A 22,200-nucleotide genomic window follows, 5' to 3' on the forward strand; every position below is an offset into this window, starting at 1 on the left:
GTATAATTTTATATCTGATGGGAATGCAAACTGCAATATAAAGCAATATATATATACAAAAACCAATGTCACCATGTTTGAAATGAATGTATGTTTCATAGTTCGTAATACTGGAACTGTTTCCGCACTTTTGAACCAATGACTTATCGTGTAAAAATAAATGTCAACCTTTCCGTCCCCTTTTGCTCTGGAGCGGGTTTTCCTCAGGGCAGTATTTCCTTTTGGCGCACTATTAACCCCCTCACTCTTTGCCCTAATAAGTGTCAAGTTATTTCATTTATCCGCTCCCGCACTCCTCTGTCCTATTCCTATGTAATAGGTCATGTCCAGGGTAATCGTGTTTCACTGGCAAAGGACTTCGTTGTATGGCTTGATAGTGGTCTCACCTTAACACCTCATATAGACTCTATAACTTCCAGGGCTTGGAAAACTCTTGGTACTATAAAATATATTGCTCGTGACTTCTGTAAGCCAATGTATTTGTACCCAGTAATCTGGTCTCCTACGGCTCGATTCCACAAGCATTGCATTTCACTTCACTGCACAGAACGCTGGTACAAATCGCAACAATTAGACCACCGGATACGGATGTTCATTATAAAACAATTTAAAAAATGTATCCTATGAAAATAGTTTCATCAATAGAGTATGAGTACTGATAAACATCGCTGCGTACACTATATTTAAGAACTACGCAAATCAATAAACTGTACAGTATATACAGTGAAATGGGATCATTCGGATTACTATGCAGAATGATGAGTTACTTGATCATTTGTGTTGGTTTAATTACACTGATGAAAGATATACCAAAAACCTGTGCCGAAAATTCTTCGTATTCTATGTCCGTTAGAAAATACGTTTGCATCGATATGCCGTACAAGGAAACGATACTTCACTCCTGCAAAAGTATTCCGCGAAGAAACGCGCCTACGATGGTTACTGTTTTAATGGATGTCCCAAAATTATACGATAATTTTGTATTGCAATTGTTAGTGTTCTACAAGTTCAGTACTTATCAACCATTCCTCATTACTATCGACAGAAACGGTTGTGAATTCATTCGACATCCGCCACAATTCGGCGTAGAAAAGCACGTGTACGATGTTCTTAAAGAAACACTACCAGAGCTGCTAGAGCCTTGTCCCGCGGGTGTGAGTAGTACAAATATAATTACCTACCCTATGTTTGTAGTTCATTGCTGATTATTGCCTTTATTACAGAATCGAACCTATAACCTTACTTGGTACTTTCATCAACGGCTTTCGTTGAAGCACGTTCCAGCAGGGGAATACAAACTGCGATTCAAACTGATATCACCACCAAGCAACACCTTATTTGGAATGGATATATTTATCACAGTTCGTAATGCCGGAATCATTTCCAGTTTTATGACTGAGTAATGATTAATATATTAATTGTATATACACAACAAATATACAGCCTTATAATCTAATGCGTGAATAAGAGAACTATTGAGCAGTGCTGAACGCTAGTTGATTTAAAATCTTCTAGAGGTATGATCCATTGCTTTCATTATCGAATCCAGCTTCCTGACCCTTTCTTGGACATTTCTCTGCCTTGTGCAACAAGAATTTATCTACCGGTGCTTTGAAACAATGGAATTTAAGTTGTATAATTTCATATCTCATGAAAAATGATTGTTTTGATGGTTCCTGTATCAAAACAACAACTACAATCAAATAAAAAAGCAATCTAATAAACTAGCGGACAAGGAATTAATAACAAAACCATTTCTAACAAAATGGAGCTAATTACATGCTATAGCTTAATTGTCTGAACATTAGACCTGATGAATTGAGCTGATTTCCGCCAGTGCTACGCTTAAGTTAACACCACCACCAAATTCGAGCTAAAACCCAATGATTTACTCAAAAATACTTATTCTATCCAGTGACATGGGATCATACGGATTCCACTGCCGACTCGTGAGATACTTGATGATTGGTGTTATTTTAATTTTGCTACTAAAAGACACATCAACAAGCCGTGCCGGTGATTCTTCTTATTCTGTGAAAGTTAAAAAATATGTCTGCATTGATGCGCCGTATAAAGAAACGACACTTCATTCGTGTAAAAGTATCCCGCGAAGAAACGCTCCTACGATGGTCCATATAAACATACATGTTCCAAAGTTATACGATAAGTATAAAGTGAAGGTTTCGTTGTTCTACAAATTTAGTACCTTCCAACCATTCCTGAATACTATCGAGGGAAACGCTTGTGAATTCATTCGACATCCGCCACAATTTGGGTTTGAAAAGCATGTGTACGATATTATTGAAGAAACCATTCCAGAGCTGCTAGATCCTTGTCCATCAGGCGTGAGTAGTAGATCAATAATGTTCTGTAGCAACAGTAGCTCGATTGCAATTTGCTTGATTTTTGCAGAATCGCACCTACAACTTTACTTGGTACCTTGAAGATCGACATGCGCCAAAGCACATCCCAGCAGGAGAATACAAACTGCAATATAAGGTAGTAGCAAAAACCGATGTCACCATGTTTGGAATGGATGTATATTTCGCAGTTCGTAATACGGGAATCGTTTCCGCGTTTATGACCAAATAATAAATATGTTGGTATCTCACAATAGAATACACTCCTTGATGATACATACACGGAAGATATTATTTAAACATAAAAATAAAACCCAGATTTTGGAAGAACCGTGAAACGCTCCGACATACAAAGAGTAGTCGTAGTAGCAGAACATTGCGTATACGGAACTAAGGCTGGTAATGATTTTTTTTCTCAAGTTCCCCTCGCTCATTGGGGTACTGACAACACAAGGAGAGCATATCTCCGTTTTACTATCGTAAAACAATGTATACGTACTATTAAAACGATAAATTGCACATAAAAGTGACTGATAAAATGTATGAAACTTCAAAGTTAATTTGCTGAATAATTACTGGACGCGATCCCGAACGCGAAAAATTGCACCAATTTACCAGAAAAGGCAATAACAAATAACTGGCATATGCCACAATCACCCAAATGCACATACAACATGAGAAATCAAGCAGCAAAATTACGAAAAGCCCTTACTATTCGAACTATTTTTAGAATTTCACACAACAAGAAGAGGAAGATATTTATTATATTTAAAAAAAAAATCCTAATGACTGCAGAAAAACCCAAAATTCCAATGTTTATTTTTAAAGGACTAGAGAACTGATAAACATCGCTACGAGACCTGCATGCAACTGCACGATTATTATAATGTATAACAATAACTGTTACAAACAGTATATTCCATCCAGCGAAATGGTATCATTCGGATTCCTCCGCAGGTTGACAGGGCATTTAATAATTAGTTTTGTTTTAACTTCGCTACTAAACTTTGTACCAACTAACAACACCGGTACGGTTCCGTATTCGTTAAAAGTTAAAAAATATGTTTGCACCGATACGCCGTACAAAGAGTCGACGCTTTATTCCTGTAAAAGTATCCCGCGAAGAAACGCGCCCACTTTGGTCCAATTGACACTAAATGTTCCGAAACTGTACAATAACGTTGTAGTGAAAGTTATGTTGTTCTATAAGTTCAGCACTTACCAGCCTTTTATGATCACCATAGTAGGCAATGCTTGTGAATTCATTCGGCATCCACCTGAATTTGGCATTGAAAAACACGTGTACGGTGTAATTGCAGAAACAGCTCCAGAGCTGCTAGTTCCTTGCCCAATAGGCGTGAGTAATACAAGCAAATTAAATTTTGTGTTTATCTTTCTAATTCTTACACGTTTCCTTGTCGCAGAATCGTCTCTACAACATTACATGGTGTCTTGAAGAACGACACGCGCCGAAGAACATTCCAGCAGGGGAATACAAAATACAATTTCAGCTGACAATCCCGCCCAACGTCACCTTATTTGCAATGGATGTATATTTAGTAGTTCGTAATACTGGCATTGTATCCTCTTTCATCTCAAAATAATTAAGTGACTTACTATTGCATACAGTTCAATGTATGTTATTGCATTTGAAAGCTAGTTTGATAAATTGGGATTCCGACAATGTTTTACTTTTCATTTAATAACAATAGTTTTTATTTGTAATCTATTATTGTTCATCGAATCGAAATTACGAAACAAATTGCATTCTTGTATACATCATTGTGTTAAATGTGTGCCGTCCTCATACGATATTGTACTAGATGTAAAAGGTATTGCACATGAAATTGAACCACGAATCAAATGGAATTGATTGGGGCGGTCTGGTGGCTTGATGGTAGCGGCGGTGGTCTTCTTGAGTTACGAATTTGTGACCCCTTGGTTTCGTTCACTTCAAGAAGAGTTTAAATAGTGCCAAAAATAGCTAGATTCGCCTAGAAAATCGTTGCTTCCACACAGGAAGCAGACGCAGACTCTTAGGCAGACGCTATCTAGAGCGATGGTAACAGACAGTGCACTTCGCTTGCCACATGAGCAGATGATCTGTGGAAGTTCCGAGGAAAAATTCATTATAAACACATTTGCTAAATATAGTCTAATCTAATTCCTGATAAACATTGCTATGAAAGCAATCATTAAGCGTAATCTTTCATCAATTTTATACCGCAAACCAAGCAACGCAGCAAATTGCTATGATAGGATACGCACGTAAATTCGTTCGACACTCACCACAATTTTTTAATAGAAAAGTTAGGGCACAGTATTACTGAATCAACAGCCCCAGGGTTGCTAGTTGTCCAAGCACAAGAAAACAGCAAATATACAAACTATGCTATAAATATGTGAATTTGGTGTAGTTAAATGTGATGTCATTAAATTACAGAAATAATTCTAGAAAACTTCACAGAAGGTGTTGTTTTTTTTCGTCTGTTTTTATTTTTCAGTTATAATAAACGGAAACATAACGAGATATAGGAACAATTGTGAATCGTTCCGACATAATTTGCACGCTTGCGTAGGGCCCTGTGCATTAACATTCCGTATACGGACCTAAGATTGGTAGTAAAGCACGTTTATGTGGGAGCTCCTCACAATTCAGAGGATTGTTGATCAGATTCATGTAGTCCAGCTCTTCCGGCAGATAACTCATGTTCAATTCTTTCACATTATTATCATACAGATATAATGCTTTCATTGACCGGAAAGGTCGCAGGTAGACGTCCGTTATGTTGTTGTTTGAAACAAACAACTCGCTCAATCTTATAGGCACCTCACCTTCCGTAGCGTTCAAACTTAGCAACTGGTTTTTCGATAAATCCAGCAAATTAAGATTGTTCATCAGGCTGAATGCGCTGAAATTTACCTGCACCAGACTGTTTCTTGCCAAATGAATCGCCAGCAGTGTTGCGTAGTAGTCCTTACAGCTAGGTGTTTCAAGTTCCTTCTCCAGTTCCTGTTCCTCCTCTAGCTTAATGTAGTACTGGCGCCAAGAGCAAAATACATCTTCACTACCGTATTCTAGTGCATCCAATGATTGGGTGTGATTCTGGGGCGGCATATGCGCATACAAATCGGTCATATTGTTATTTTCCAAAAAAACATTCTTCAAGTTGCTCATCATTGCCATTGTACCAAAATCTAGTTTTTTCAGCAAATTATCGGAAAGAAATATTTCTTCCAGGCTTTGGCAACACACCACCCCTGGTGAAATCGTAATCGTTTCGATCCTGTTGCCTACCAGATATAGTAGGGACACAGTGGAGTTTTTTAACAGGTCAAAGCTAAATTGGGTGAGCTGCGAATACGTTATCCAGAGTATGTCCAATCCGCGCAGATTCGATACCGTGGGCGATATGACACGCAGCGACGTGTACTCGGCGCGGAAATCTTGCAAACTAAGATTGTCTTCGAACTGCACATCTTCAACTGCCGTGTTCTTCAGGTGCACCACACTGGGGCTCATCCGTGGTGGAAAAGCGACTCGTGTCACATTCGAGTTGCTTATCAGCACCTTCCAAGGCGTTATGTTGGATAGTGCATTTGTTACATTGAGCACATCGATGGTAGCCATATCGAAAATCAGCTCCTCGGTGGTGTTCGTCAGAAAGGAATAATTTTTCGGTTCGTTTGCGCTGGTTAGATTGACGATCGTGTACGAACCATTCCCTTCGACGTGCGTAATATCCGTTGAGCTCGTTCCGAGTTCCAGCATAATCGTGACACAAACCAACAGAACAATACTAAATGAAAAGCGCACGATTTAGAGCAGCTACAAGTGTGGAGTATGTTCACATCATACGCACCTTCCTAATCGCAACATCGTTTTGAAAACAATAGTCACACCAAGCGATATTGCACGAAACGCACCGTTCAGACGAATGATCGTCTATGGCGATCCTTCACATTTTTATAAACACCTCCAACCAGCGCTAACCGGCCGGACGGTAATTTACACATTATTTTCAAATTTACACTCCAATTGCGCAGTTTTCAGACAAGCGGGTGAGGGGTTTAATATGATTTTAATCGTAAGAATCATTCATGTATGGTTGGGTGGTTGGGGTCGCAATAGTTCAAAATAGAGCCTCAGCTGAAGAGTTGTTATTTGTCGCAAAATCGCACTGCGTTTGCTGTATAGGTCAAGATCGTCCCTAGATGCGCACGTAGCAGATGTTTTCTTCATGACAAAAACGCATCATTTTCACTCAAATTAAACATTGTAACAACTCAATCATAGAGTATTCTGGGAAGCACACCAGCACAATGAAGGATAATGTCATTAGATTCCTAATGGGCTATCACAATGCCACTACAAAGAACTGATTAGTAGGGAAGTGTATGAACGTTTCGCCATGATATCATTGATTGCATTAAAAATGCATAATTGATCGAGGCAATGCATGTTTACACGCGCCACTTAAGTGTCATCAAACGGGCGACGTCGCTTAAACACTCAAACGTCCCACATCGGTAGTGCTGGTGTCGGTATGCTTCATAAAGCAGTGCGCTAAAAATAAACGCAGTGCATGAACATAAGCAGCGCCGGCCTGTGTGGAAATTTGACTTCCCTTTTTCTTCTAAGCATAACGCACACAACGCCCTGCCGGTACGCATTATGCGTGTTGGTGAACATCTCATTGGCCATAATCTGCGATAAAATGAATGACAAAAGAAGAGCGATTGCTCCGGCACGTTGCTTCCTTGTTGGCAGTGGAGTAGAACAGTCTGAGATTAGATTTCGCAGCGGAATCACACTGTTTTTCAGCTAGCTTTTAGTGCCAAAATGACAACACTAGCACTTGACGATGTGCTCATCGAGATTGGCACGTTTGGAAGATTCCAGCTTCGGCAGTTTCTGCTAATGATACTGCCGCTCGTGTTCAACGCTTTCTCCAACCTGTCCTACGTGTTCACCGCGGCCGATCTTAAGTACAGGTGAGATACTCGATACCCGTTCAACACACCACACACACGTTAGTTGCATATGTTTATGATTTGTTTTCCAGATGCTACATCCCCGAGTGTGAGAATCGCAGCGATGCAGTGTACCGAACCGATTGGTTACAGGCGGCTGTGCCCTTCGAGCGCAACCAGCCGGCCGGGTGCGAACGGTACGAACCGCTTGTAAACATCACCAGCGACTATTTACAATGCCAGGCGTCTGATTTCAACAACTCCGCTATCGCGCGATGCTTCGACTTTGTGTATGAAGATAAAGCGGCCACAACGATTGTGAATGAAGTAAGTGATCTTCGCCGTTTTACGACCAACGCCGGAACAGCTGATGGTGCGAAACAAACGTACGATGTGAGATGAGCTGTTTTCATTGGTCGCAAACATATCTCGCCGCCGCCGGCTAATGATTATGGCCAAACGGCACTAATAAGTCCTCTTTTCCGTACCCTTTCAGTTCAACTTGACTTGCGATGAGAACACGTGGAAGATTACTCTGGTGGGCACGATTCACAGTGTCGCACAGGCGCTAGCTCTCCTGCTCGGAGGTTTATTTTCGGATCGATACGGTCGCAAATGGGCCCTGCTGCTCTGCATCGCGCTGGGTTCGACCCTTGGAATCGTACGATCGTTCTCGGTGAACTATGAGATGTTTTTGGTGTTTGAGTTTCTGGAACCGCTGCTCGGTTCGACCATGTACACTACAGCCTTCATCCTTGGCCAGGAGCTCGTCGGCCCGAAACATCGCGTATTCGCCAAGAGCCTGTGCCTGGTAGTGTTCGCCCTTGGGGAAGCGATAATGGGAGTCATTGCAATGTTCGTGCACAACTGGCGCTACTACCTGCTGACCCTGTTCGTGCCGGGCCTTGTGTCGCTTTCCTTCCTGTGGATTACGGCCGAAAGTGTCCGTTGGTTACTTTCCAAGGGTCGGAACAAGGAGGCCATCATCATACTGGAAAAAGCTGCCAGCACTAATCGACGAACACTGTCCGAGAGTACGCAAAAGTATTTCGCTACCAATGACTATCAGCGCGAATCACCTCCACCGCCGGTGAATTCTTCCTTTTTCGACCAGCTCGCGGAAGTGTTCAGATACAAACGACTGATCATACGCTTAGCAATCTGTTCCTTCTGCTGGTTCACTAACGTAATGGTGTACTATGGTCTCACGTTGAACTCCGTCACATTGGCGGGTGATAAGAACGTTAATTTCATCTTGATAACGCTTGTCGAGATACCTAGCGCGGTGAGCATGAACTTCATACTGAATCGATTCCCCCGACGAATGACACAGTTCGTGTCGCTGGCACTATGCGGCATCTTGTGTTTGATAACGCTCGCCATTCCAGAAGGTAGTTATCGTTCCTATACCTTTGTAGTCTTTAACGGTTCATGCAATAGTTAAACTTGTTTTTATCAAACTTACAGATGACAGCTGGATTCACACGGTCATGTTTCTCTTCAGCAAAATGGCAATATCGTTCTCATTCGGCGTGCTGTACATTTACACTGCGGAAATTTTCCCCACAAATCTGCGCCAAAGCTTACTGTCCATGTGCTCCATGATTGGCCGGCTAGGGTCTATAGTGGCGCCTCAGATGCCGCTGCTGACTAAAGTTTGGAAACCACTGCCGATGACCTTGTTCGGGTCTATTGCGCTACTATCAGCATTCACGATTCTAGAATTCCCCGAAACCGGCAATGTTCGGCTGCCAAACACAGCGAGCGAGGCGGAAAATCTCAAACAGAGCAGTTCAGACAGTGATCGTTCGGAGAACGAATAAAACATTCTGCAAATGAGTTACCATAAGAGTACTACTATTCTTATTGTCATTAATAAAGAATTTACTAATAAATTATAGACCACATAAGCCACTATGTACCATCGCAATACGAGTTTGATCGATATTACGGGATCCGTAGCATTGCTCACTCCCGTTAATTATCAATGACACCCGGACGATCTTTACCCTTTCGTGGACTGTCAATCTGCGTTCATCGGAGTAACAAGATAACACTAGAAACAACTGCTGAATCATTAACCACCAAACCAAAGTTATATGCTTGCATAATCGAATGCGTGCTGCCCTGTACTGGACAGATCTTTGCTACTTAACATACCGGTTCGTTCACAAACATGGAGGGGAGTCAAGTCCCAGATTAGCTCAGCTCCTCGAAAGCGACTACTAGCGACGTGATGCATTTGTAGTCTGGAGAGGGTTCAAATTCACGCTACAATGATTAAACATTATCAGCCCCAGTAAGTGGGGCTGTGGGACAGCTGATAATCATTCAAATCATTTACACTTTGCTTTTATCTCTAAATGATTTGCAATCAAACACTATTTGCTTTGGTTAAATGGGAGCCTCTGTACTCGCAACCTTGCCAAACCACTTACGAATATTCTCATTTACCGTGCGTAGTGTTTTCGGGTCTCCTTAGGAGTGGTGTAAAGTGAAATCAATCAAATTCAATTAACGCGTCGCCGATAATAAAACAATATTAACTTACGCCCATCGAATTCGGCGACGCTTCTCACGCTCGGCGCGGAGCACGCGCAGTGAACGTCGTGAACGGAGTCCGGCAGGCCGGTTGTCAGATACCAGTCGAAAATAACTTTCATTCATCCGTCGGTGAAGAAAAACTCACCGACGACAGAACATCGTTTTACACTCTCGTGAACCGGCACGCTGTTCTGCTCGCATGTAGTGTATGTGTAGTGTAGTGTATAGTGTTTAACGCTGCCATCTACAGACACGTGGAAAACGTTTTATAAAGTAAAAGTGCCACGTACTAACGGAGAAGAAATACTGTGTAATCGTCGCTCGTAATGCCTCAATCCGAGGACGATGTGGACTTGGACGAAGTGCTGCACGAGATCGGTCAGTTTGGATTGTTTCAAATCAAGCAGTACGGGCTGATGGTACTGCCGATTATGTTCAATGCCCTCTTTACGCTCAGTTACATCTTTACGGCCGGCAATCTTGAGTACAGGTAAGCACATCCTACAGTACAAACTGCAGGCTGTCCCTTGCTACTCTCATCTGTTTTGGTGCTTTGTTTACCATTCGCAGATGTTTGATTTCGGAATGCGAACTTCCTACTACCGACGTTTATCAACCGGATTGGCTAAATGAATCGATTGGATTACATTCTAATGAGCGTTGTCAACGGTTTCAATACCTGCCGAACGACACGCTCCAGCACGAGGTGTGTGTGAGTGAAAATTTCAATTACTCTGCTCCTATTGCGTGCGATACATTCGTTTACAAAACCAATGAAACCACAATAGTGCGTGACTTTAACATAACATGTGGGCAAAACGATTGGAAACTCATGCTGGTTGGCACGGTTAATAACGTGGGACAGTTTGTGGCCCTTCCAATCGCAGGATACCTATCGGATCGGTTCGGTAGAAAGTGGATCCTGTTGGTGAGTGTGGCCGGTAGTGCAGTGTTCGGACTGCTGCGCTCGTTTGCAACCAGTTACGAAATGTTTATCGCGATGGAGTTCCTCGATCCGGTGATCGGTTCCACCATGTACACAACGGCATTCATTCTGGCGCTTGAACTTGTTGGTCCGAAAATGCGCGTCACCGGTAATAACATTATTTCCTGTGCTTTTTCCTTCGGCGAGGCGCTGCTCGGATTGCTGGCCATGTATTTCCGCGATTGGCGCACGCTGTTGCGCATTTTATACATTCCCGGCATTCTGTCGCTGCCACTGCTTTACACAACCGCGGAAAGCGTACGGTGGCTGCTGTCTAAAAGCAGAAAAGATGAAGCATTTAAAATATTGAAAAGAGCCGCTACCGTCAATGGGAAATCACTCTCACAGGTTGCATTGGCCAAGTTTAACTCCACTGACAACAAGAGCAACTCGGCGAAATCATTAGACAGCAAAACGTATGCCCATTTAATGCGCGAGGCTCTAAACAATCCTGGCCTGGTGCTGCGTGTCATCAACTGTTCCTTTTGCTGGCTTACCAACACGATGGTCTACTTTGGCCTAAGTCTCAATTCCGTTTCACTGTCGGGCAACAAATATCTCAACTTTATTCTCGTCTCCTTGATCGAGCTTCCCGGATTCTTCTTGATGCAGTTAATTCTCGATCGAGCAGGGCGCAAGAAGACACTGTTTGCCACACTTGTCCTAAGCGGACTATTCTGCATCATATCCGTATTTATTACTGGTATCGGTAAGTAGTTGCCACAGCTCCACTTCCATGGCGTGCGCTTATTTCTGTTACACATTCATCTTTCAGATGCCCCAGCCCTTAACCTGACGCTGTTTCTGCTCAGCAAGCTTAGCATTACGATGGCTTTCGGTACGCTGTACATCTACACGGTGGAAATGTTTCCCACCAATCTGCGCCAAAGCCTTCTCTCCACGTGCTCCATGTTTGGACGGATCGGTTCGATGATTGCACCGCAAACACCGCTGTTGGCTAAATTTTGGACTCCGCTGCCGATGATATTGTTCGGCTGTCTCGGCATTTCCTCCGGCATAGCCGCACTTCAATTTCCCGAAACGCTTAATAACGAACTACCCAACACCCTCGAAGAAGCTATGAATATGCAATCGAATGACATTCCCACAACCGACAGGTGATTCGACGAGTATCCTTTGTCTATAATAAATATTGCAATTTTCTAAACGCAGACTTGAGTCCATTAATTTCCAATCATTCGCCCACTCTCATTTGTTGCATCTCTGTCGTTTGGGCTAATTTTTTGGACGTTCGTAAACTACTTTTGTGGTACCACATCCAGAAGAGCATTAATCCCGAAATTAAAGTGCCCAGTCCAAACAACCAGTACGTTCCAAAGCGTACGTACACTACCACGGACGCCGGCCCTATTATACGTGTTACACCACCGATGCTTGTATAGAGCGCCATCCAGTTACCCTGCGGGCGTGTGCCTAGCAATTTTGATAAAATCGTTTGACTAATAGCTATTCCAACCGAAAACGAAATACACAACATAGTGTACGAAACGGTTAACTGATATTGATTGATCGGAGGGATGAAATTACACCAATCCTGTTCAATGGGACAACCACCGTCGGTCGTTCTGTTAGCAGATGAACTAGACATCGGGATTGTTTTGCTACCCAGCGGTATCATTACCACTTGACTGATAAAGAGCGGTAATATGGCAAAAAACAGAAACACGTTGTGCTCTTGAAACCGTTTACATAACTGGGGCAACAGTAGAAACACTGCGCACGAGCATAAAGTTCCGCCGGTCATTAAAATTCCCAAGTAGTACAAAGATTCCTCGTGGCTCCATCCAAACTGATCAAGCGATATCGGTGAAAGGGCTCTAAAAAGGATGATAAAAATGGGAGTCAGTATTTGCGTGTCCAGTCAAGCACGTTTGCATTTAAACAAACCACACATACGTTTGAACAGATACGTAAAAGAACATCAGCACACTGTAGCCGATCATGACCGTCCAGATGGAGAACATTTTCAACGGTTCGTACGTGTCCGCGGCTTTGCTGCGTCCTGTGGTTTTCATTGCTTCCTGGGCAGCGATAGTGCGATGAACAAAGCAGGAGGGATTCAGCAGTACGATGTAAGCTACTCCACCGATCGCACAAATCCAACCCGCCATGGTGTACATATTAATCCGCAAACCGTACCACATCAATCCATCCTTTCCGATCGCTGATAGTCCCGCTTGAATGATGGGGCCGATGGCAAGCCCGAACGTCTGAGCCAAGGAGCTCATCGAGATGGCACCCGTACGTTCGGACAGCTTGGTGGCGGTCGAAATGTACGCTCGGCTTAGCGTATTAATTGATGTCGATATGCCAAAGACAAATCTCGAGCACAGCAGGACGTACTTTCGATGAGGCGTTGGAAAAAGCTCCACAATGCTGTACAGTCCGTTGGCAAACACAAACAAAGCTGTTAGTAAAACAAACGGCACCCGGATTGATGATAATCGGTTCGAGCACCAGCCGATAAGCGGACTAGAAATTAGCTGACCAGCCGGTGGTGCGGCAAACACGACACTCAGAAAAGGTTTCCCAACCGTCGGATCCATCTGGGTGGGGAAAAATTCTTAATTATCGGAGTGCTTCATTTTCACACTAGCATATCCTACGGTCGTATTCTTACGTCTTGCAGGTAGGGCCAGAGCCCCGTTGCCACCACGCCAAACGATAGAAACATCAAAAATCCACTTAGATACACTAATCTTATCGTGATCCATCGTTGCCGATATTCGAAATCACTCTCCAGCTCGCTTAAACGGTCCTTTTCCCGTTGTACGACGCGCAACCAATTTCCGATCGATGCCATGACCGTGAGCCACAAAATCGAAGTGTGCACTGTTCACTCAACCGTTCAAACTCGTCGATTCTACCGCGCAACTGTTAAGCGAACTTGTTAAACTAGCAGTCATATTTTGTAATCAAGGCAGGAGAAAGCACTCACTAACGCATGATCTAAAGGCGCGCAAAATGTAATTGGATTCACTCCCCACGCCAAAACGATAAATCAAACATCGCCATTCTTACGATCCGGGCGCCCGCGCGGAGAAATCGCACATGCGTACGCGCGCTACGTTTAATCGACACTAAGCCAAGAACCAGTTTTGCTTAGAAGCGCTAGAAGTCTCATCAGTATGGCAATTGCAGTGCCCGCTAAATCTACCCCCTATGCTTGTTTTGGTCATGTTTGCCCTTCAGTTTACTACCTCGCTGTTACAACTTATCAGTTAGACCGGATTATTGCACACACGTCGCCGGCACTGATACTCGGTAGCAATCAATAGCGGCAATGGACTGGGCGAAATATTTCGGAATGACGAATCACAATCTGACTGATAAGAAATTGATGAGATCCGTTTCCTTTTTTTTGTTTATGCAAATTTGCTTCATTCACTGTTGCGTCGTTCAGCAACCTGCATTCTGCTTACACTTTTCGCTTACCGACGAGGAAAAAAAAAATATCACATCAAAACACCACTGCCTTTAACACTCGAATATAGATAAATTGAGCTAATAGTTGCTTGCAAATTGGTTGTTACGCTAGTAAGATCAGCTGTCTCCAGTTGCTTTGGGATTTCCATTAAGCTGCTGATCAGCAGCATCTTCGGTTGTCTTTTTTTGTTCTCCTGCTTGCTCCTGCTTCGCGATCACCGCCACCAGCTCTTCTCCCTTACAACTTACGTCGTACGGGATGGGAACTAATCGTTGCCTAATGAGTATAAAAAGACAATGCTTAATTTTCATCAACACCGTGATGAACCTTAACGGTAATGTGAACTTGCCGTACCTCATTTGCCACAACCACAGCATGGTAATCGCCATCATGACCGCCGTACTGCCAAACGTCCAGTACAGACCATACTTGGTGTAGATGGTCGACAGAAATACAGGACCTAACGCTCGTGACAGGCAGCCCGATCCGGTCATTATGCCCATCCAGGTACCTTGAGGCCGCGGTCCAAGAACTTTGGAAAAGATTGTGGTAATCAGCGTAACCCCTATTGGATATCCGATAGCGGTGAAAGCGTAACCTATGAGAAACTGACTAATGGTCATCCCTTTGGTTGTTTTGCACCATTCCTGGGTTGGAGGACAGCCTAACAAATCCTTCGCGCCATCCGTTGCATTCGGATCCATTGTGGTGATAGGTCCACTGTAGTCAAAGTCCACTCTGGTCAAGTTCGAACGTACGTCGGTAAAATTGGACCCGTACACATACGCCGACGCGCTGTCCTCCATTCGCATCGCTGTTATGGTTCCATTTTCCGCTAGCGCTAACTTTGGTGGACTATCGCTCATCGGGATGTAGACGGCGCGCCCTAACACCATGAGGAAAAATCCACCCCATATGAGAACCTGCTGCTCTGGAATCCTCTTGCATAATGGATCAATCATGAGAAATACGGCACTCGCCAATATCGCCCCAACAGCCATAATCCAAGCCATATAGTACAACGCTTCGCCTTTCGTCCAGGCGAACATATCCATCGTGAGCGGCGTGGCCAGTCTGTGGTGGTAAGTACGTTAAAACAAAAACGTTAGCAAAAAGGTACACACGATGCAATTGCGCTTTCCAGCTTCGTTAGCCTATAACATACGTTTCGAGAAACACGAAGTTGAAGACCAGAATGAAAAATGCACATATTAAGGTCCAGGCAGATAAATAATCAGGTTTCATCGATTTCCACGTTTCCTTCTCCGACTGCAAGCCCTGCTGCATCATGGCTTCGCGGGCAGCGATTCGCTTTTCTTTGAACACGAACGGTAGGAACAGGCAAAAGTTCAAGATGCCCATAAAGACGTTAATCCATCCAGTGGCGGTGTACATATTGAGGTGTAATTTGTTTTTGATCAGCGGCAGTCCATCTTCGCCAAACATCGTAACGGCTCCTTGCAGCACTGGTCCAACGATAAATCCAAGCGTTTGTGCGAGCGATACCATCGATACCGCGCTGGTCCGCTCCTTTACCTTGGTGGCCGCCGAAAGGTACGAACGACAGACAGCCACACTAGACGAGCTAACGCCAATGAGGAATCGCGAATATAGCATCCAATATTTTTGATGCGTAGGAAACAGCTCGAGACACGCGTAGATGCCACTGGCGATGGAAAACAGCGCTAGCGAGCAGAGCAGTGGCAGACGGATCGATCCTAACCGATTGCCCCACCATCCAACAAGCGGGCTGAATATCATTTGTCCGACAGGGTTCGCACCTACGATCCATCCCAAGAACTCCTTGCCGGCGTGAGGATCTAGCTAGTCATTGAAGTTCCGATCAGTAACGTTTGCAAAAAGCGTCAACTTTTTTCCTTTGCCACTCAAACATACCTTGTCTAAATATGGCCACACTCCCGTAAGTATTATGCTGAATCCTAATGACATTAGAAACATCGTATAGTATATGATGCGCACCGACGTCCAGCGTTCGGTGTACTCAGTCGCCGTTTCCAGCCCATCGTCCAAGTCATTCTTGGAGGGTTTTTTGAGCAAACAGTTCTTTAATCTCTCCATGGCTGATAATATCACTCTGAGCAACGATCTACGCTGATGAAAAAAAAATTTTTTGTTAATATACCGCACGAAACGTTTGATCGTGATCTATTATTTGCAACTAATGGCAAACGACTGTTAGGTTGTTAGTTGAATGCAACACTACGTGGCTGTACACGTCTGAAGCTCATGTTATCCACATACTGCATACAGGAAATGAGGCCTTTGTTTAACGGGATCTTAAGCAGGGCACGGTTCAAACTACAAATAGATATCTACTATAAATAGTTGCTGCTTAGCAGCAACGTAGAGTTGTGTATACACGTATATTACATTGCACGTTCTATTGCTATACACGTTTTCTGAGAAGTTCACGCATTAAGTTAGCCAAATAAGTAAGCATCCATTAAGTTAGGGCTGACCCCTTCTTGGAGGTTATGATTCGCGTTGCGTTTCACACGAAATGAATAAATTCCGGAGAAAATTGTTATGGGTAAAAACCACTTACCTTAAGTTCCGTTCCAATTGAAAAGCGACGATCTACCTGTGCGTAACTCGTTCGTTCGACGCATCTACCACTGCGCTCAATCGTCAGCATAAGCCAGCAACATACTAGCAGCACCGAAAATTACATAAAACTGAAGAAGGCTTCTATTGATAACACTAAATCGGACAGTTTGAGCCGTTATCTAATCGCGACGCAGATAACCTTGCACATTGCCGAAGTCAACGAACGGAGTGTTACAACATTCCGCGGATTCTGTTCATTGTTTACAACACTGTGGCAATATTATTTAAACAACTAGTTAAATAGCACAATAATTTTTGTTTGTTTTTTCTAACCACGATCGTTTTGACAACACAGTGACAGTTACTGCACAATATCACCTGTTTTCTCACTTTCTACTGCTCAAGCAAATATGCTGCTCACTCGAGCAGATCTTTCTCACTATGTGATTTTTTAGATTCAATAAATTTGTACCAAGTCGTGGAATATACAGAGTTTTACAGGCCAAATTTAAAAGCGTGCACTTTTCTTTTATTCCCACAAAATGCACTTTAACAGTCGGAAGTTTCATTATACCCGCCTCAACCTTACTTTCATACTCACAAAAAGATTTATCACAGCCACAACTTGATTTATCAACAGGTTATACATAGTTTTTTCACCATTCTACTGTGATGTTTGAATTTAGTTCGTTAGCTTCTGCATGCGTTAGCATATTGCACTACGTATCACGAAATAAGGCAAAAAACCAACAAACTTTTGTTGTGTTTATCCATGAACTAAAACAAAATTTGGATGGACAACTTGGAGCGCATAAGCCCGTTCTCATTATGGACAACGTGGCCTTTCACAAGTGTACATCAGTGAGAGAAGCAATCGATATGGAAGGATGTGAAGTTAAATACTTGCCTCCTTATTCACCGTTCCTGAATCCGATCGAAAACATGTTTAGCAAATGGAAGAATTTTGTTAACAGAACAAATCCACAATCCGAACAAGAGTTAATGGTAGCTATTGGAAGTGGAAGTACTTTAATAACTTCAGAAGACTGCGATGGTTATTTTAATAACATGTGGGAGTATATTGAGCGATGCACTTTGGGCGAGGTAATAAACGATTGAAATATCTTCCTTGCATATCTTGTATATCCTTGTATATCTTCTACGATGCAATAAACATTTAATATTTATTCCACTAATAATTTGTACACTTTTGATTTCAAACTGCATTTCAATTACACTGAAGATTAACTAATTGACATGGTTTTATGTAAAGATTTTTTTCAAGAACTTTTCGTTATTTTTCCACGGGTCTTTCAACAGTTTTAAAATAATGCTCGAATGATGAAACCACCCGATAAAGCTGTCCCTATTAGTGGAAGTTCGCAAACATATATTATTTTTGGTTATTTTATTGAAGAAATTTTAAAGATTGTGAGCGACTGCAAAACAGTATCCCTATGCAATACTAGCGCCATGCAAAACATTCACTTTGCACGAAAGTCACTAATATTGTAAACGACATAACTGTTTTTAGCAGTACCTTTGCCCGAAGACAACAATTAATGCAATTAAGTTCAATTAATTATTGTGAAAAAAAAATCCAAAATAATTTAAATTTAAAAAATTTTCTGCGGCACTACAATACAACCTCAAGAGGTCTTGGGCCTGGCATTTCTGGCTTCCGTGACTTATTTTTACCCGAAGCAGGATAGTCAGTCCTGTGTACGGGGGCACGGTCCGGATGGGATTTTGTTTCAAACCCGTCCGTCGTGTAGGACCGGCGCCACTGCCAAATGCACAATCGGGCCGCCCAAAAATGGAAGCTAACGAACTAAATTCAAACATCACAGTAGAATGGTGAAAAAACTATGTATAACCTGTTGATAAATCAAGTTGTGGCTGTGATAAATCTTTTTGTGAGTATGAAAGTAAGGTTGAGGCGGGTATAATGAAACTTCCGACTGTTAAAGTGCATTTTGTGGGAATAAAAGAAAAGTGCACGCTTTTAAATTTGGCCTGTAAAACTCTGTAATTAGAAAATCATTCATTTTTTTCGTTCTACTATTCTAAATGAAGAAAATTGCTATTTTCCTCCTTTTCCAAGATTCAATTTTGCTCCATTCTCCAACATGTCCAATTCCACATGACGAGCGCCAGTTGTGCTTTCTCATGAAGCATTCAATACGGTGTTGTAAACCACTGAGAGTGCCAATCTGTGAACGACAGCCCGTAAACACGAGCGCGTGAGCACCTGTCATATTTTGCCGCTACCAAAAACATTAACAAACTTTGCCGAGCTAGAGCATTGGCGTGGAAAAAGTGAATTTCGCATTTAATCATGTCTATTGGCGTACCAATCAAAGTGCTGCACGAGGCGGAAGGACATGTGGTGACCTGCGAGACCATCACCGGGGAGGTGTACCGTGGTAAGCTGATCGAAGCCGAGGACAACATGAACTGCCAAATGACGCAGATCACCGTAACCTACCGGGATGGACGCGTCGGTAACCTGGAGAATGTGTACATCCGCGGTTCGAAAATCCGGTTCCTGATCCTGCCCGACATGTTGAAGAATGCACCCATGTTCAAGAAACAGGGTGCCAAGACTGGGACGGCTGGTCGAGGCAAATCAGCTATATTGCGAGCACAGGCTGCCCGGGGCAGAGGTCGTGGAGCCGGCGGCGGAGGAGGCGGGGGTAGAGGCGGCAACAAAGGAGGATGGCAAGGGCAAGGACAGCAATCTTCCGGCCGTGGACGCGGAGGATTGTAGAAGCATTCGTCTACACCATTGCTTAGCTTATAAGACTTCATGTTAGGGCTACGGGCCGATAACAGCTCGCATCAAAGCTAACTTACATTCAGGATAAGAAGAAATCGCGGATTGCACGACAGCATTGACTGAACAGGACAGTTCAGAACAACTGATACACGGAATGAAATGCTTAAAACGTGTAGTTACCCGCATATGATAACTCGCTAGAATCATAAAGTGGAATGAATATAATCGAATTGAACTGAAACTTTCGTAAAATAGCAATTTATTTTTGTAGATACTATAGCAACCGAACGAAACAAAAACACTATCACAACATACAACGGTATCCGTGAATGTAGCGAAATGAAATAGGCTGTAATTTATTGTCCACAAGAAAATTAAATACGAAGCAAAAGAAATAATTACAATTCAATTCGCCACAGGAACTGAGAAAAGGTGGATTTGAAAAAGAGTGGTGAAAATGGGAAAAGGCACAATCGCCGTATAACAGCACAAATGTCACAATGAGTATAACGCCCGACGACATAAACAATACGCGACAACACAACAGCTGATAAGAGAAACACGCAATTAGTTTTAGCAAATATCGCAACTCTCCAGCAAATTCGATACGCATTACATGTATTCTTTGCTGAGCAAACGGACCGCACAACTATTGTGGCAATCGTCGTGCAGCAGCAACATTCGCGCGATGGCTACCCGAACCCAGGCACGGATTGCCGTTGCTCAAATGCGGTCCACGAACGATAAGCGGCACAACTTCGCTCAGATTCAAACCATCACGGAGCGAGCAAAGGCCAACGATGTACAAGTAGGTGTACGGTTCCTTTTTCTTCCATTCCATACACTATGACGTGTGGCATTTAGTTTATTTTCTTTCCAGAATGTTGCGATTTCGTTGGAACTCATCGTGAAGAAACATTGCGCTTGTCCGAACCCCTGACGGGTCCCACCGTCGAACAGTACCGGAAGCTGGCACGCGAACAAAATGTGTGGCTCTCGTTCGGTGGGATACACGAGAGCATCGTCGAAGAGACAAACTCCGGTCAGCAGGTGAACAACATCTACAACACGCACATACTGATCAACAACGTTGGTGAGCTGGTGGCCAGCTATCGGAAACTACACATGTTTAACGTCGTTACGCCAGAGTTTAAATTTCGTGAATCGGAAACAGTCAAATCTGGACCGGCGTTGGTTCCACCGGTGGAAACTCCAATCGGACGGATAGGACTCCAGATCGTAAGTGGCACATGAGTGTGTTTCTTCCAATGCTTACATTTAATTGGTATGTTTTCGTCTTTTCGCAGTGTTACGATATGCGTTTCGCAGAGGCAAGCACGATTTTGAGGAAACAAGGAGCGGAAATTCTCACCTATCCGTCCGCTTTTGCTATGTCGACGGGGCGGGCCCATTGGGAAGTGCTGCTGCGAGCAAGAGCTATTGAAAATCAATGCTTTGTTGTTGCGGCCGCACAAATCGGGTTTCATAACAAGAAACGCGAAAGCTACGGTCACGCACTGGTAATCAACCCCTGGGGTACCATCCTTGGAGAGGCTGGCACTCATGATCTAGATGTGGTCGTTGCGGAGTTAGATTTCGGCAAGCTACAAAGTGTACGAGCCAATATGCCTTGCTTCGAGCACCGTAGGGACGACGTTTACAACTTATCGACGCGTGTAGGCCTTCCGTACACTGCTAGCACGGATGAACAATACTCGTTCGGAGGCATTGATATTCCGCCTGAAACGATTTTCTACGTGTCTGAGCATTGTTTCGCTTTCACCAACATCCGCTGTGTTGTGCCAGGACGTGAGTGGAAACAGCGAGAACTCTTAATCTTTTTTACATTCCATACATTAACACTTCTTTTCAGATGTGCTAGTATCATCCAAACGAGATGCAGCTCGGTTGCCGGATCTGAATCCGGCGGAAATAACCGATTTCTTCCAGACAATTTATAAGGTGGAAAAGGCAGCAGAACGATTGTACGATGCCACTTCGTCCACCGTCACGGTGCAGGATGGTCCGGATGCCGGTCAGACCGTTTTCCATGTGCACTGTCACATAATGCCGCGCCATGCAGGTGACTTCCCGGAGAATGATCAAATCTATGGTGAGTTAAACCGGCACGACAAGGAACCGGAACGGTTACGACGGCCAGTTGCAGAAATGGCGGAAGAAGCTGCTCGATTTCGTGATATAATGTTGAAAATGGGTTTGTGAGGACGATAGGTTATTTTCCAAATAAATATCTCTAGGATCATTAAAATTTAATTTGTTTAACGTTTTGAACAGCCAGTTCTGGCAAAATTCTTTTTTTACTTAAACGGTTTACTCAAAAGTGGCCGCCTGCAACAAGCTAATCAAGGCGAAATTATTCATACTAGCTTGAAAGCTTCATTGGGATTCTTTGGTATCATGACGAATCAGCTATTCTAAAACGAAGGGTAGGAAAAGATTAGATTAATTGATGTTTTCAAGTCCGAACCGGGATCCCGCTTCCTTTCTTCGGGAGAAGTTGGGGTTCGTATAAATCATTGTT

General features: G+C 43.3%; 10 protein-coding genes across 12 annotated transcripts; 7 read left to right on the top strand and 3 right to left on the bottom strand.

The window, feature by feature from the left end:
• Positions 1-755: 755 nt before the first annotated feature.
• LOC128300694 (uncharacterized) lies at positions 756-1,403 on the top strand. Its single transcript, XM_053036854.1, has 2 exons — positions 756-1,154; positions 1,224-1,403. Exons 1-2 carry the CDS (start codon positions 756-758, stop codon positions 1,401-1,403), a joined length of 579 nt encoding a protein of 192 aa, XP_052892814.1.
• Positions 1,404-1,919: 516 nt separating this feature from the next.
• On the top strand, positions 1,920-2,592 carry LOC128300702 (uncharacterized). Its single transcript, XM_053036866.1, has 2 exons — positions 1,920-2,345; positions 2,413-2,592. The coding sequence occupies exons 1-2, from the start codon at positions 1,920-1,922 to the stop codon at positions 2,590-2,592; spliced, it is 606 nt and encodes a 201-aa protein (XP_052892826.1).
• A 699-nt stretch (positions 2,593-3,291) lies between these two features.
• Positions 3,292-3,964, top strand: LOC128300712 (uncharacterized). The gene is made up of 2 exons (XM_053036878.1): positions 3,292-3,717; positions 3,785-3,964. Exons 1-2 carry the CDS (start codon positions 3,292-3,294, stop codon positions 3,962-3,964), a joined length of 606 nt encoding a protein of 201 aa, XP_052892838.1.
• Positions 3,965-4,932: 968 nt separating this feature from the next.
• Positions 4,933-6,132, bottom strand: LOC128300721 (osteomodulin-like). Its single transcript, XM_053036890.1, has one exon. The coding sequence runs from the start codon at positions 6,130-6,132 to the stop codon at positions 4,951-4,953; it is 1,182 nt and encodes a 393-aa protein (XP_052892850.1). The 3' UTR covers positions 4,933-4,950.
• Positions 6,133-7,203: 1,071 nt separating this feature from the next.
• Positions 7,204-9,251, top strand: LOC128300728 (organic cation transporter protein-like). The gene is made up of 4 exons (XM_053036902.1): positions 7,204-7,355; positions 7,427-7,661; positions 7,831-8,725; positions 8,802-9,251. The coding sequence occupies exons 1-4, from the start codon at positions 7,204-7,206 to the stop codon at positions 9,155-9,157; spliced, it is 1,638 nt and encodes a 545-aa protein (XP_052892862.1). The 3' UTR covers positions 9,158-9,251.
• A 953-nt stretch (positions 9,252-10,204) lies between these two features.
• Positions 10,205-11,985, top strand: LOC128299895 (organic cation transporter protein-like). Its single transcript, XM_053036035.1, has 3 exons — positions 10,205-10,368; positions 10,449-11,566; positions 11,639-11,985. The coding sequence occupies exons 1-3, from the start codon at positions 10,205-10,207 to the stop codon at positions 11,983-11,985; spliced, it is 1,629 nt and encodes a 542-aa protein (XP_052891995.1).
• On the bottom strand, positions 11,907-13,719 carry LOC128299896 (major facilitator superfamily domain-containing protein 8-like). Its single transcript, XM_053036036.1, has 3 exons — positions 13,505-13,719; positions 12,781-13,430; positions 11,907-12,701 (listed from the first exon to the last, which is right to left on the bottom strand). The coding sequence occupies exons 1-3, from the start codon at positions 13,685-13,687 to the stop codon at positions 12,059-12,061; spliced, it is 1,476 nt and encodes a 491-aa protein (XP_052891996.1). The 5' UTR covers positions 13,688-13,719; the 3' UTR covers positions 11,907-12,058.
• A 70-nt stretch (positions 13,720-13,789) lies between these two features.
• Positions 13,790-16,396, bottom strand: LOC128299893 (major facilitator superfamily domain-containing protein 8). Of its 3 annotated transcripts, XM_053036033.1 has the most exons (5): positions 16,208-16,396; positions 15,477-16,135; positions 14,925-15,385; positions 14,666-14,843; positions 14,307-14,587 (listed from the first exon to the last, which is right to left on the bottom strand). In XM_053036033.1, the coding sequence occupies exons 1-5, from the start codon at positions 16,388-16,390 to the stop codon at positions 14,428-14,430; spliced, it is 1,641 nt and encodes a 546-aa protein (XP_052891993.1). In that variant the 5' UTR covers positions 16,391-16,396; the 3' UTR covers positions 14,307-14,427. The 3 variants fall into 3 exon arrangements, with proteins under 3 accessions (XP_052891992.1, XP_052891994.1, XP_052891993.1); XM_053036032.1 differs by having other exon boundaries at positions 13,790-14,587; positions 14,666-15,385; XM_053036034.1 differs by having other exon boundaries at positions 13,800-14,587; positions 14,666-15,385; positions 15,477-16,131; positions 16,208-16,274.
• A 2,721-nt stretch (positions 16,397-19,117) lies between these two features.
• On the top strand, positions 19,118-19,950 carry LOC128309945 (small nuclear ribonucleoprotein Sm D3). Its single transcript, XM_053046459.1, has one exon. The coding sequence runs from the start codon at positions 19,218-19,220 to the stop codon at positions 19,647-19,649; it is 432 nt and encodes a 143-aa protein (XP_052902419.1). The 5' UTR covers positions 19,118-19,217; the 3' UTR covers positions 19,650-19,950.
• A 298-nt stretch (positions 19,951-20,248) lies between these two features.
• On the top strand, positions 20,249-21,884 carry LOC128309944 (nitrilase and fragile histidine triad fusion protein NitFhit). The gene is made up of 4 exons (XM_053046458.1): positions 20,249-20,466; positions 20,523-20,897; positions 20,966-21,467; positions 21,532-21,884. The coding sequence occupies exons 1-4, from the start codon at positions 20,275-20,277 to the stop codon at positions 21,879-21,881; spliced, it is 1,419 nt and encodes a 472-aa protein (XP_052902418.1). The 5' UTR covers positions 20,249-20,274; the 3' UTR covers positions 21,882-21,884.
• The last annotated feature ends 316 nt before the right edge of the window (positions 21,885-22,200 follow it).

This window comes from Anopheles moucheti, chromosome 2, assembly GCF_943734755.1.
Source record: "Anopheles moucheti chromosome 2, idAnoMoucSN_F20_07, whole genome shotgun sequence".
In the NCBI taxonomy this organism is placed as follows: domain Eukaryota; kingdom Metazoa; phylum Arthropoda; class Insecta; order Diptera; family Culicidae; genus Anopheles; species Anopheles moucheti.

Excerpts from the sequence above, each read along its gene's own strand:
- LOC128300694 (XM_053036854.1), top strand. The coding sequence starts at position 756 with ATGATGAGTTACTTGATCATTTGTGTTGGTTTAATTACACTGATGAAA. Across the intron at positions 1,155-1,223 it reads TAGAGCCTTGTCCCGCGGGT|AATCGAACCTATAACCTTAC; the intron begins GTGAGTAGTACA and ends CCTTTATTACAG.
- LOC128300702 (XM_053036866.1), top strand. The coding sequence starts at position 1,920 with ATGGGATCATACGGATTCCACTGCCGACTCGTGAGATACTTGATGATT. Across the intron at positions 2,346-2,412 it reads TAGATCCTTGTCCATCAGGC|AATCGCACCTACAACTTTAC; the intron begins GTGAGTAGTAGA and ends TGATTTTTGCAG.
- LOC128300712 (XM_053036878.1), top strand. The coding sequence starts at position 3,292 with ATGGTATCATTCGGATTCCTCCGCAGGTTGACAGGGCATTTAATAATT. Across the intron at positions 3,718-3,784 it reads TAGTTCCTTGCCCAATAGGC|AATCGTCTCTACAACATTAC; the intron begins GTGAGTAATACA and ends TCCTTGTCGCAG.
- LOC128300721 (XM_053036890.1), bottom strand. The coding sequence starts at position 6,132 with ATGCTGGAACTCGGAACGAGCTCAACGGATATTACGCACGTCGAAGGG.
- LOC128300728 (XM_053036902.1), top strand. The coding sequence starts at position 7,204 with ATGACAACACTAGCACTTGACGATGTGCTCATCGAGATTGGCACGTTT. Across the intron at positions 7,662-7,830 it reads CCACAACGATTGTGAATGAA|TTCAACTTGACTTGCGATGA; the intron begins GTAAGTGATCTT and ends GTACCCTTTCAG. Across the intron at positions 8,726-8,801 it reads AACGCTCGCCATTCCAGAAG|ATGACAGCTGGATTCACACG; the intron begins GTAGTTATCGTT and ends TCAAACTTACAG.
- LOC128299895 (XM_053036035.1), top strand. The coding sequence starts at position 10,205 with ATGCCTCAATCCGAGGACGATGTGGACTTGGACGAAGTGCTGCACGAG. Across the intron at positions 10,369-10,448 it reads GCCGGCAATCTTGAGTACAG|ATGTTTGATTTCGGAATGCG; the intron begins GTAAGCACATCC and ends TACCATTCGCAG. Across the intron at positions 11,567-11,638 it reads CATATCCGTATTTATTACTG|ATGCCCCAGCCCTTAACCTG; the intron begins GTATCGGTAAGT and ends TTCATCTTTCAG.
- LOC128299896 (XM_053036036.1), bottom strand. The coding sequence starts at position 13,687 with ATGGCATCGATCGGAAATTGGTTGCGCGTCGTACAACGGGAAAAGGAC. Across the intron at positions 13,431-13,504 it reads TCTGGCCCTACCTGCAAGAC|ATGGATCCGACGGTTGGGAA; the intron begins GTAAGAATACGA and ends TTCCCCACCCAG. Across the intron at positions 12,702-12,780 it reads TTTTACGTATCTGTTCAAAC|AGCCCTTTCACCGATATCGC; the intron begins GTATGTGTGGTT and ends CATCCTTTTTAG.
- LOC128299893 (XM_053036032.1), bottom strand. The coding sequence starts at position 16,390 with ATGGAGAGATTAAAGAACTGTTTGCTCAAAAAACCCTCCAAGAATGAC. Across the intron at positions 16,136-16,207 it reads TGTGGCCATATTTAGACAAG|CTAGATCCTCACGCCGGCAA; the intron begins GTATGTTTGAGT and ends TTCAATGACTAG. Across the intron at positions 15,386-15,476 it reads AACTTCGTGTTTCTCGAAAC|ACTGGCCACGCCGCTCACGA; the intron begins GTATGTTATAGG and ends TTACCACCACAG.
- LOC128309945 (XM_053046459.1), top strand. The coding sequence starts at position 19,218 with ATGTCTATTGGCGTACCAATCAAAGTGCTGCACGAGGCGGAAGGACAT.
- LOC128309944 (XM_053046458.1), top strand. The coding sequence starts at position 20,275 with ATGTATTCTTTGCTGAGCAAACGGACCGCACAACTATTGTGGCAATCG. Across the intron at positions 20,898-20,965 it reads GACGGATAGGACTCCAGATC|TGTTACGATATGCGTTTCGC; the intron begins GTAAGTGGCACA and ends GTCTTTTCGCAG. Across the intron at positions 21,468-21,531 it reads CCGCTGTGTTGTGCCAGGAC|ATGTGCTAGTATCATCCAAA; the intron begins GTGAGTGGAAAC and ends ACTTCTTTTCAG.